The sequence below is a fragment of the Brachyistius frenatus genome, unplaced genomic scaffold (genome assembly GCF_029030835.1).
Source record: "Brachyistius frenatus isolate BFR_SWC_R1_liver_20210118 unplaced genomic scaffold, ASM2903083v1 Contig_37, whole genome shotgun sequence".
NCBI classification, from domain to species: domain Eukaryota; kingdom Metazoa; phylum Chordata; class Actinopteri; family Embiotocidae; genus Brachyistius; species Brachyistius frenatus.
This window is the reverse complement of record NW_027210636.1, coordinates 2,131,515-2,143,823: the sequence shown is the minus strand read 5'-3', so window position 1 is coordinate 2,143,823 and position 12,309 is coordinate 2,131,515. Positions and strand designations below refer to the sequence as shown.

Below are 12,309 nucleotides of genomic sequence, written 5' to 3'. Positions count from 1 at the left end.
AAAAGCAAAAGTTAGATATTGTCTTTTGTCCAAAAGTTGAGGTCCCGAACGCGATCGCAGCATTTAGGTGTCGGCCGTGGTGGGGCGGGGGACGTTTGTGTGGAGATTTGGATCTGTAAGAGCGGTGTAATCCTGTTAATCTTATACAAAACGTGCAAAAGTCGACAAAGGTGCAGCTCAACATCCGACAGAATTAAAACGAGATACATGAGCAGTAAATAACACTTAAAACAAACAAACAAACAAACAAACTAACTAAACCTGTTTAGAATTACATGCGTCGCACCAACGTGTGCGTAAATTTTGTACCGCGGTCGACTGAACCCTCAGTTAATCTTTGGCAGGAGTCTTCTTTAGTGCTCCCAGACCTGGGACAAGTTTGGTTACCGTGACAACAGAGACATGCCATGCAGAGTCCCAGTCTGCTGCTGCGGCTGCTTAAGATTCACACCAGACAAAGTAAAAAAAAAAAAAAAACTTGAGGTCAGAGGTGAGCAATGAATCCAGATCAGCCGACACGCCGTCGCGTCTGTGACAACGCAGCAGCAGGAAGCCGAAAAACAAGTCTGCCGTTGGTAAATATTGATTATCTCTCCCAGCAGCCAACTGCTAACTAAACATAACTTATCTGCTCTTGTTTGCTGGTAAAAAAAAAATTAAAAAAAAATATGAAACTCTCTGGTGACTGTGAGCTGATAAAGCTGGCAAAAAAAAAAAAAAAAAAAAAAAAAGACCCTGAATAGTTTCTGCAGAGTTTTTACCTACTGTGTGTGTGTGTGTGTGTGTGTGTGTGTGTGTGTGTGTGTGTGTGTGTGTGTGTGTGTGTGTGTGTGTGTGTGTGTGTGTGTGTGTGTGTGTGTGTACACATTATAATGAACTTATACAACATAGTTGCAGAAACAACGTTGTCAATTATTATGTTCTTGCTTTTATTTCCCTCCATTTATTTTCCCTCCATTGGTCACATTCAGTCAATTCTCTAATAAAAGCAGTTACTTTACACAAAGAAGAAGCAGCAGCAGTGAAAGGTTCGTATTTAATCGGTTTTAGATGCCGATGCGTTGAGCTATCGGTTTGTGTGAAGCCTCCAGTCTGACATTTTGTTGGCCGTCATCGTCTTCTCGGTCTTTTCGGAGCCAGAAGTGACTTTAGCTGCGTCCCGGATTACTTTTTACTTTCAGTACGTACCGCAGCTCCCCGCACAAAGTATGTACTGTTGCATGCAGCATGCATACATGCTGATGTGATGCATCTTCCTCTTTGGCATACTACATTTAACATACTGTGTACTGGGACATACTGTTGGGGTAGTATGTTCGTATGTGTCTTCGAACGAACTGTATATTTGGACAAACTGGTGAGGCGTGAGGGCTGGGTCTGAATGAGAACCCGAAGACACTATGCCCCGCCCACTTTTTTCCGGAAACCTGGCTGCACCCTGGGCATGTCAATCAAATCATAAAAAAATAAAAATAAAAACAGAGAAAAATTGTTCACTTTGTATTTCATGAGCAAAGTTGATGTTTTCTGAATGGGAGTCTGTTTGAGTGGTAGTTTTTATTTTTTTGGAGCCAGCCCCTAGTGGCCCTCAGTGGTATTGCACTTGAAGGCGCTTCCACATAGCTTTACTTTTCAGATGTGTATGACCACATTAAATTTGGACAAAGTATAGTCAGAAATGCGCTCGTGTAAATGCAGCTGGCAGGTTGATCAGAGATGTTTTGGAAAGCATCTGAGAGGCTTAGCCCGTTGACGGCTCTGAAACGGGCCACTCGGCATGACAGGAGGTCAGTCTTTTGTTCAGCTGCCATCAGCACATGTAGCCTCCCGGACCCGTGGCCGGGCCCCCGAGGAGGCCCGTTCCTGCCGCAACACATAATACAGCAGGTGCGGATGCCAGTCAAAAGCTGGGCACTCTCGGTTTTCAGTCACCACCTCGCGCTCTGGTTTAAAGGGCTGTTTCTTTAAAGGGCCCCTGTGGGAGTCGTATCGGGTCCCAACGGATCGCCGGCTCCCCGAGCTTTTGCCACTCTGAAATTTGTGCGGCGCGTACGACTCCGCTGGCAAGCCCGGAGGTGAAAAAGCGTCCGTGCCTGCGGAGCTGCGTTGGACCGCTACCAAGTAGGATGTTGACACAAAGGGACAGATGATATACACACACGCTTCATCAGAGAGCAGGCCTGCAGAGTAACACGGCCTCGGGGACAGCTACGTCTCACCGAGTCCTCGCAAGCCGAGCGTCAGCGAGCACCGCCGCCACAGGCCGATCCGTCTCCGCGTGTTTCTTGGCTCGGCGCTGCCTCAGAGGTCGTATTTCTTCCAAAGTAATGACCCGAGCGCAGGAAGTGTTACACAGCCATCGAGCATGCTTTTTTCTTTTTTTTTCTTTTTTTTTTTTTGTGGGGGGGTGTGGCTTCCAAGAAAAAACAAAACATTTAGCGCTTTTGTTCCTGCGGTGCAGCTGAGGTTAATCCTGTAAATTTCTTCCATTCATTTCTCCTTAAAATATGCAAAAAAAACCAACAAAAAAAGTCTCGCAGTGAGATGGGGATCGTACACTCAGTGTGCACATAGGATGTGGAGGTTAAGGCCGCAACACGAGACACACAAATGTCTATGAGGAAAACATCTGTACGTATATTACATACCGCCGATTATTTTATATGACGAGATTTGGTCAAAACCAAGCAGCAACCACCCGTTGGTTTGGAGCAGGAAGTGACCATATTTGGACGAGCTGGGGGAGGAGCGAGCGGTGGATTCGACGCGATCTGATTGGAAGCCCTTAGGACACTATGCCCCGCCCACCTGAATGCACAGCAGGACTGTCAATCAAACAGACCCGCCCCCTCTAATAAATAGGCGTGACTTTATCGAATTACACCAAATTGACTCGGAAACAACGTATTTACGTTTTTATTTCACACAAAAAAAAAGTTAAAGTCTGTGGAACCAGAGTCTTTTTGGAGCCAGCACCTCGTGGCCCTCTGTGGTATCGATTACGGTTCATGTCTCCCTCAAAATGGACACCGGTGCGTTTTAATCAAACCTTTATTTGTTTATTTATTAATTTTTTTCTGAGTTTTTTTTTTTTTCTCTTCTTCAGCTTTGTCCCGATGTTTTGTTGGATTCTCAGATGTTTGGCAGACCCCGCCTCGGTTTCCTGAAGTCCGACTACTACGCCGTATTCTTGGAGGGTTTTTTTCCGTAACGATCTTGACACAAATTTAATTTTTTTTAAACTAAAGTAGGCCTATATGTAGACTGCACCCGCCGAACTGTGCCATATACCCTGAGCCGTTCCCCTAGTTTCACAGCACCTTTATGTACCATTAGGAAGAATTGGGTCACTGCAATTCCAATGTACCCAAATTGGCCTTTTCCTTTGAGACGGGCCTTTTTATGGCTCACAAGTCCTTCACTTCCTCCTTTTCTTTGGGTCTCCTGCTCTTTTCTTTTCTTCTTTCTTTTCAGAACGGTGGCAGCACTGCTTTTGCTGTTGCTGTGGCTTAATCAGTTGACTTTAATGCAGAGTTACTGCCAACACACACACACACACACACACACACACATGCAGCGGTCTACGGTACCAGGAAAGCATGCGAACTCCAGCGCTGGCGGAGGGTTTTTCACGGGATGTAAAAAGCCATTCTGACATCATAAACCATATCGTGACCGTTTTTAAAATGAGATTTCCGTCTCAAGTTTGTTTTAAAAGTACGAATGCAAAAAAAAAATTGTCATCGGTATATCGATAAAGAAAATGTTACATAACAAAAATAGATATTGGCATGTTTTACATAAGTTTCTTAAGTTGCAGTGTTTCTTATGAATGTGTAAAGTTTAAAAAGCATTCAAATAATTTTCCAGAAGATCTTCCCGTGTTCGTGCTCCTGATTTTTGTATTTTCTGTGTGTGTGTTTGCAGTTGGAGACAAAGTGCCGGCCGACATTCGCATCTGCTCGATCAAATCAACGACGCTGAGGATTGATCAGTCCATCCTAACCGGTGAGACGCGTCTGATCTTATCAGTTTCTTTTCATGTGCCATTTTCTTTTTTTTATTAAAAAAAAAAAAAAAAAAATCAATTAGACTCTAATTTTATCCTGACTTCAATGGTTTATTTGAAATAGATTTTAACTGTAAAATGTCATCCTTTGTGCTTTATGTAAACCTCCTGGATCGGGCTTGCACTTTTGAATTTTGATATTTATGAATCAGTCACACTGTAACTGGAGGAAAAGACTTAAAAACAGGAGTGTAAGTTTGTGACATCACAAACTTATGGACATTTTATTGTCTTTGAATCTATCTTTTTATTATTATTATTTATTTATTTATTTTTATGGTTGTTCTTATCATCATTGTTGCACACTAATCATTTTCTTTGCACCTATAGTGTATTATCATTTATTTTTTATGATGTACCTTGTTGATACATACTGTATTATCATTATCATTATTATTATTTTACCACCGACCTAAGGCGATCTTGCATTTCGCTGCACACATTTTAATCTTTGAATGCATCCCCATTATTCTAATAAACGATAAGCCCCATATTTTAAAGCTTTGAGGAAAGACAGATGTCAGTTATCTCTTTAGAAGAATGGACGATGAGGCTAACTGTTGTCACACAACCTTAAATATCACCACTCAGCCCTTTAAGTAAGATAAAGATTGATGAATTTGCTTAAAATAATGGCCACTCCTTTCTTAAATTAAGTTTTGGTTGCTATTAGTAACTGACACACACACACAGACGTCACCCTGTTGAACAGAAGAAAGTTATGTAAGATGAATGGATCAATCGTCCACCTGTGTTTGAAGAACCAAACCAGCTGGTTGACGGTGAAACGGATGATTCGAGCCCAGAGCTCCGTTACGACACAGTTCTGTTCCCAATCTGCACATTCGCTTCTGAATTGAAACATTCACAATAAAAGTCGTCGAAACGGCATGAATGATTGCAGATTTTTTTTTATCTCCAGAGATAAACTGTGTGTGTGTGTGTGTGTGTGTGTGTGTGTGTGTGTGTGTGTGTGTGTGTGTGTGTGTGTGTGTGTGTGTGTGTGTGTGTGTGTGTGTGTGTGTGTGCGCGCTTTGTTCCCGAAATCGTCTGCAGACTGATTAAACCCGACACCCTGTGTTGTCTTCGTAGGCGAATCCGTCTCCGTCATCAAACACACCGACCCTGTGCCCGACCCGCGGGCTGTCAATCAAGACAAGAAGAACATGCTCTTCTCTGTAAGCTAAAACCGGCACCGGTTATCACACATCCTGTTGATGTCATCTGACATTTGTTTGTTTAGTTTCTCTCCCCTTCCTGGAAAAACTGGCTCCTGCTGCTTATGTGAAGATGTGCTGCGATGTTATCGGATGCACTGCAGCCAACACGTGTGTGTGTGTGTGTGTGTGTGTGTGTGTGTGTGTGTGTGTGTGTGTGTGTGTGTGTGTGTGTGTGTGTGCGTCCGTGCGCGTGCGTTATTTCAGGGTACCAACATCGCAGCCGGGAAGGCCGTGGGCGTGGCGGTGGCCACCGGCGTCAACACGGAAATCGGCAAGATCCGCGACGAGATGGCGGCCACGGAGCAGGAGAAGACGCCCCTGCAGCAGAAGCTGGACGAGTTCGGCCAGCAGCTGTCCAAGGTCATCTCCCTCATCTGCATCGCCGTGTGGCTCATCAACATCGGCCACTTCAACGACCCCGTCCATGGCGGCTCCTGGATCCGCGGCGCCGTCTACTACTTCAAGATCGCCGTGGCGCTGGCCGTGGCCGCCATCCCCGAGGGCCTCCCCGCCGTCATCACCACCTGCCTGGCGCTCGGCACCCGCCGCATGGCCAAGAAGAACGCCATCGTCCGCAGCCTGCCCTCCGTGGAGACGCTGGGCTGCACGTCGGTCATCTGCTCCGACAAGACCGGCACCCTGACCACCAACCAGATGTCTGTCTCCAGGGTGAGTCACACATACACACAACCCCCCCCCCCCCCCCCCCCCCCACACACACACACAAAGTTTGTTTCGCTATCCTCGTGGCGATTGCCATTTACCTTTAACCTAATTCTAACCTCAACCCCAAAACCAAGTTTTAGCCATAGACTGTATATGTAAGTGTCTGTAAGTGCTTCCGGCTCCGAAAAATAAGGCCGATGCGAAAGTGACTTAAGCTGCGATACCACCTGGTGCCACTAGAGGTCGTCTCCAAAAAGCCTCCGGCTCATTAGACTCCCATTCAACTGGTCTCATAAAATTCCCAGTCAATAAAATTTCTCCACAAGTTTTTGTCATTCGCTGAATTCACTCTTCCAGATTAGTGCTCTGGCCGTCTGTGCGAATAAAATCCCGTCGTTATTTAGAAAATAAGCCTCAAAAAGCCGTGTTTTTGTGGGGGGCGTGTCTGTTTGATTGACAGGCCCGTGGTGCAGTCAGGCTACGGCTATCGGTGGGCGGGACGTACTATCGTCGGGTTTCCAATCGGATCGAGTCAGATCCCCCGCTCCCTCGCCACCCTTAGCTCGCCCAAATATGGTCACTTCCTGCTCCAAACCGCTCCGAACTAGCAAAGATGGCGCCGGCCCAAAATCACGAACGCGAGGCTTTCACAACGGCCGTCCACAAACCGACGGGTGACGTCGCCGCTGGCTCGCTGCTCGGTTTTAGCCCTCAAAAAGCAGTCTGGACCCCCTGGGGACCTCAATTCTGGTCGCCACGGTGACAAATGTCCCAACAGGTTGGTGTGTGTTCCGATTTTTGGTCCTCACCGGAATATAAAACCATGTATACACACACACACACACACACACACACACACACTGACAGACACGCTCTCTTGGTGCATTGCTGAGAAGTTGAGGCGTCAGTACTTTTGTCCTGTTTGCTGCTCGGTGTTTGAATAAGGTGACAGCAGCTGTAGACTCTCGCCTGCGCGAGTCACTTCCAATACATTCGTCAGCAGAAACACCGTCTGAGTGCAGGTTTTTTTTTTTTTTTTTCTTTTCTATTTTTTTTTTTCTTTCTTCTTGTGATCGGGTGTCCACGTTATTCAACAAGACGGCAACGTGCTGCCGATCCTCTAATCTACATTGAGCCGTTGGATGACTTGCAGTGCTGCTGTTGCATAACTGACCTTGCGTCACAGAGCTGCGAAACCAAAGCAGCCAGCCTGTACTTCCTTTCTCTCTCTCTCTCTCTCTCTCTCTCTCTTTCTCTCTCTCTCTCTCTCTCTATCTGAGTGGCACCCCGACGCTACTTGGTCCCACACAGAGGACATTTCAACATTTATTAAGCTTTAATCCTCTTTAGTTGGCTGCGCAGTGCTTTCTCCAAAACTTTGGCACAGTCTGAGACTTTAATTTACAGTTTAGTTTTTTTTTTCTTATCAAACGGTTGTTTAGGTTTCTCTATTGTTCGGGTTTGCACGTTGTCCCGGGCCGTGATCAAAGAGCCTTGTGATTCTGGTTTTACTATAATCATTTCCAGGGACTCACAGAGAGCCATACGTGTAACGGCTGAAAAGATTTGCAGTCAGGACATGCAAACAAAAGCCTGTAAAGAGGCGTGCCAAGTTACACTCCTGCCTCGTCACAAAAAGTTTAAGTGTAATGCGTGGATTTATTTATTTAGAAAAAAATGATCACAACATTAAGCTTAATGGCTGAAATAGTAACGATGAGGCTCCCTTGTCTTCTTCTTTTTCTCTGATTGGACGTCCTCCTTACCAAACAGTCCGTGATCCATCACTGCGTGATCATTTTAATTAATTTTTTTTTTTACGTAACTATTGCTCCAGAAATAAGTGAAGGAACATCCATTTGCTCCAGATCTATCAGAAAGAGGCAGAACCGGGACCTCGAGGGGTTGGCTGGTGGCTGGAGGAGGGCTTGACTGATTGTCATCATCCATTTTCCTGATATAACCAATCCCTGACTGGCGTTGTGTGTACAAACTGTTTGTCCTCCTGTGTTTGTGTGTGTGTGTGTGTGTGTGTGTGTGTGTGTGTGTGTGTGTGTGTGTGTGTGTGTGTGTGTGTGTGTGTGTGTGTGTGTGTGTGTGTGTGTGTGTGTGTGTGTGTGTGTGTGTGTGTGTGTGTGTGTGTGTGTGTGACACGATCAAAGCTTCCTCCGGGAGCTGGCCCGGCTCTCCAGCTTCTTCCTTTCGGCGCTCAGCTTCTCTCTCTCTCTCTCTCTCCCTCTCTCTCTCTCTCTCTCTCTCTCTTTTACTCCCTGGCAGTCTCCTCTGTTTACTGACTGAGGGGAACTAAACACCCTTCTCTCACATCAGGCAGCGGGCCACCCGGCCTGCTCCTCCGTAACACTGCAGGCTAATGTGCCGTCTTTAACAAAAAAATAAAACAAGGGCTCACTCGGGGCCGGTTTGTGCTGCCGCCTGCTGTGTCGGTAAAGAAACCGGCAGTCGACTCGAACACTTGAAACGATCGAATGACGTCTGCTTTTGAAGAAAAATGAAATCGCTTATTTAGTTATTTTTTTGTCCTGCTTTTTCATTTTATTTTTCCAGATGTTCGTCCTCGACAAAGTCGAAGGTGACGGCTGCTCCCTGTCGGAGTTCACCATCACGGGATCGACTTACGCGCCCGAGGGAGACGTGTGAGTACTTTTTAAAAACATTTTTTACAGCTTCTCCGTCCAGGTGAAAGCTGGAACGCGTGTCGTTATATTCACGTTAAAAAAAAAAACCCGCTCGTCCTCAGGTACCACGATGAGAAAGCGGTGAGGAGCTCCCAGTACGACGCCTTGGTTGAACTGGCCACCATCTGCGCCCTCTGCAACGACTCCTCTCTGGACTTCAACGAGGTCGGCAGCCTGCTTCTTACTTTACTTACTTTATATAGTGTAAATGCACATACACGGGGTACATGGGTATTAAGATCCACACAAATACTCACATGCACTCAGATACATTCATTATGTTTACTGTATGTACCATATAAGAAGAATATTACCCAAATACATCGATATCCGAATAATTTTTTACTCCCTAATATTGATATTAACCTCAAAGGTCAATGGCATCTTTTAAATAGGATGTCAAAACTGAATAAAATCGTTGCGGTGACACTTCATACTAAACTAATAAACATTTGTTCAAAAGGAGCCACTTTTGTTGATTCAGAGGCAAAAAAAACCATGAAGTTGGATATAGTCCACATTTTCGTGGTCCAAATCGTGCAGTTGAGGACGTGGGAAAGTTCCCATTTTGGGATTATCAGACTTCAGAGTTGTGAGTTTTAACAAAAGGACAACATGTCCGACAAAATGCAAAAACATCAGAGAAATTTGTGTATCGTCGGTCAACAACACGAGTCCTTTTTCACACGGTTATACTTGTGAATCGGAGTGAAATAATCTCAGTGGACAAACTTAAAAAGATTCCATCGCAGAGGAGAAGCTTATGACCGTGAATGTTTTCCCCCCGCTGTCCCAGGTGAAGGGCGTGTACGAGAAGGTCGGCGAGGCCACAGAGACGGCGCTGACCTGTCTGGTGGAGAAGATGAACGTCTTCGACAACGAAGTCGAGGGCCTGTCCAAGATCGACAGAGCCAACGCCTGCAACTCGGTGAGTGACAGCTCCGCTCCCGTCGCTGCACATTTTTCCCCTCGACCGCTCGAACCGACTCGGCAGGTTTTCTCACCGTCTGCGCTTCTGTCGTAATCAGGTGATCAAGCAGCTGATGAGGAAGGAGTTCACCCTGGAGTTCTCCCGGGACAGGAAGTCCATGTCCGTGTACTGCACCCCCAACAAGTCCCGCTCCTCCATGGGCAAGATGTTTGTGAAGGTACTTTGAAGACTCGAGCGCGTCTTCTTGTGTCGGCTCTTTTTCCCGCGACGGGGTGAATATCTGACGCCTCCCTTGTTCCTCCCTAGGGGGCGCCGGAGGGCGTCATCGAGAGGTGCACTCACGTCAGAGTGGGCAACAGCAAAGTTCCCCTCAGCCACGGCATCAAGGAGAAGATCATGTCCGTCATCCGGGACTACGGCACCGGCCGCGACACCCTCCGGTGTTTGGCTCTGGCCACACGAGACAGCCCGCCCAAAATGGAGGACATGATACTGACCGACGCCGCCAAATTCGCCGAGTACGAGGTGAGTTGTCGGCGTCTGCTCTTTTGATTTTTTTTCTTTTGGGGGTAGGAGGGGGTGTCTTCTCGACGTCACGTCTTCTGTCTCCCTGCGTCCAGTGCGACCTGACCTTCGTCGGCTGCGTCGGCATGCTGGACCCTCCGAGGCAGGAGGTGGCCGCCGCCATCACGCTGTGCCGGCAGGCCGGCATCCGCGTCATCATGATCACCGGCGACAACAAGGGCACGGCCGTGGCGATCTGCCGCCGCATCGGCATCCTGACCGAGGACGACAACGTGGAGAACATGGCCTACACCGGGCGCGAGTTCGACGAGCTGACGCCGTACGCCCAGCGGGAGGCCGTGACTCGCGCGCGCTGCTTCGCCCGCGTCGAGCCCTCGCACAAGTCCAAGATCATCGAGTTCCTGCAGGGATTCGACGAGATCACCGCCATGGTATGAAGTCCGAAATCCATTTCTGGTTGTCACTGAACAGGAGCTGTGTCGACCACGTAAAGGCGAGGTCGACGGTTTCGGGGGGGGTTTTTTCAGCTGAAAAAGGGAAGGGAAGGTTCGTTTACGTGTCGAAAGTAGCTCGTTTTTACAGATAGTTCGTGTTACCGACAAACACCGAGTGTAAAAATGTCAGCACGGAGTCGAGTCCTCGCCCCGGAGGAGAATCATGAGATGTTCGTGTGCGAGGAAACATGTCGGCGTGAACAATCGTTTTGTATCGAGAGCTGAAGTTCAACGAGTACTTCAGTTTGAGCAGGACACCGTTTGAAGTGCTTTCATTTCAAGGAAAGACACAAATTCCCGAGAGGGTCACGTCTCTCCGTCTGTCTGAGGTGAAAACGACATGATGTGTCAGGTTCTTTGAGGCTCCGCCCTCACTGCGATTGGTGAAAGTGACGAGCGGCAGCGTCTTACCCTTATTTGAAGTTTTTGTTTTTTAACTCTCTTTAACGCTCATCTGTGGAAAAACGAGTGACAGAAATCGCGTATATTTCTGCAAAAACGCTCCGTTTGATACCATTTTTTGACACTTTACAGAGGTTTTTTTTTTTTTCCAGTCGCCATAAAAAAAATAAACGGGCGTAAAATCCTCCTTTTTCTATGAAAACTGCGAGGAAACATAAGCGGTTCGGTTAGCCTACAGATAAACGGGACGCTGCTCTCTCTGACATAAACGTTTGTCCGCCTGCAGACCGGTGACGGAGTGAACGACGCGCCGGCCTTGAAGAAGGCGGAGATCGGCATCGCCATGGGCTCCGGCACCGCCGTGGCCAAGTCGGCCTCGGAGATGGTCCTCGCCGACGACAACTTCTCCTCCATCGTGGCCGCCGTGGAAGAAGGCCGGGCCATTTACAACAACATGAAGCAGTTCATTAGATACCTCATCTCCTCCAACGTGGGCGAGGTCGTCTGGTGAGCGTCCTGCACGACACGAGGGCCCTTTGCTGCTTTTAATCTCATTTTTGACTGCTGATTCTGGGACGGGGAGCAATATGCCCGGAGCAGTAAAGTCACGTAACGGCTCGCTTTAGCTCCGGTGGGTCGTTAAGCGCTTCTAATTGGAGTCATTCCTCCTGACAGCATCTTCCTCACCGCGGCGCTGGGCTTCCCCGAGGCTCTGATCCCGGTTCAGCTGCTGTGGGTCAACCTGGTGACGGACGGCCTCCCCGCCACCGCGCTGGGCTTCAACCCCCCCGACCTGGACATCATGGAGAAGCCTCCTCGCAGCGCCAAGGAGCCCCTGATCTCCGGCTGGCTCTTCTTCAGATACCTGGCCATCGGATGTTAGTTGACAGGTTCACTGTTGTGGTTTTGTTTTGTTTTTTGTATACAAAAGTAGCACTTCAAATCTTTAAATAAGCGATAGTGACGTTAAAGCACCACCCTCGAGTGTAACAATAAGATTATACAACAAGTTACGGACAAAAAAACAACAACAACTTGTAATATAAATGTGTTCAATTCGCTCTCAAAAATGTAAAACTATTTGTTAGTCCGATCTCCGTTTCCATGGCAACACGCGTGACTAAGAACTGGGAAACAATCAGTCGCGTCAGTAGATCGATGGAGTAGTCCGACCCTTAGCAACGACCCTAGCAACAGAGACGAGATCTAGTCCGTTTTATTGCTTTCTAGAAATCGATTCTCAAACTGAGTAAGTACAGAACGTAGAAACACTAAACCGCTCAGCGAGCTCCGTCTGGCTGTAAGT

The 12,309-nt window shown here is 47.4% G+C and overlaps 1 protein-coding gene across 2 annotated transcripts in view; it reads left to right on the top strand.

Annotated features, from left to right (window-relative positions):
- Window positions 1-12,309, top strand: part of atp2a2a (ATPase sarcoplasmic/endoplasmic reticulum Ca2+ transporting 2a) — a 31,686-nt gene that overhangs the window by 13,279 nt on the left and 6,098 nt on the right. For both annotated transcript variants that reach the window (XM_069701609.1, XM_069701608.1), the window contains exons 6-16: window positions 3,928-4,008; window positions 5,162-5,247; window positions 5,494-5,958; window positions 8,521-8,609; window positions 8,714-8,816; window positions 9,448-9,579; window positions 9,680-9,799; window positions 9,889-10,107; window positions 10,203-10,538; window positions 11,290-11,510; window positions 11,679-11,881. In XM_069701609.1, coding sequence (XP_069557710.1) covers window positions 3,928-4,008; window positions 5,162-5,247; window positions 5,494-5,958; window positions 8,521-8,609; window positions 8,714-8,816; window positions 9,448-9,579; window positions 9,680-9,799; window positions 9,889-10,107; window positions 10,203-10,538; window positions 11,290-11,510; window positions 11,679-11,881 — 2,055 coding nt within the window. The remainder of the gene's footprint in view (window positions 1-3,927; window positions 4,009-5,161; window positions 5,248-5,493; window positions 5,959-8,520; window positions 8,610-8,713; window positions 8,817-9,447; window positions 9,580-9,679; window positions 9,800-9,888; window positions 10,108-10,202; window positions 10,539-11,289; window positions 11,511-11,678; window positions 11,882-12,309) is intronic.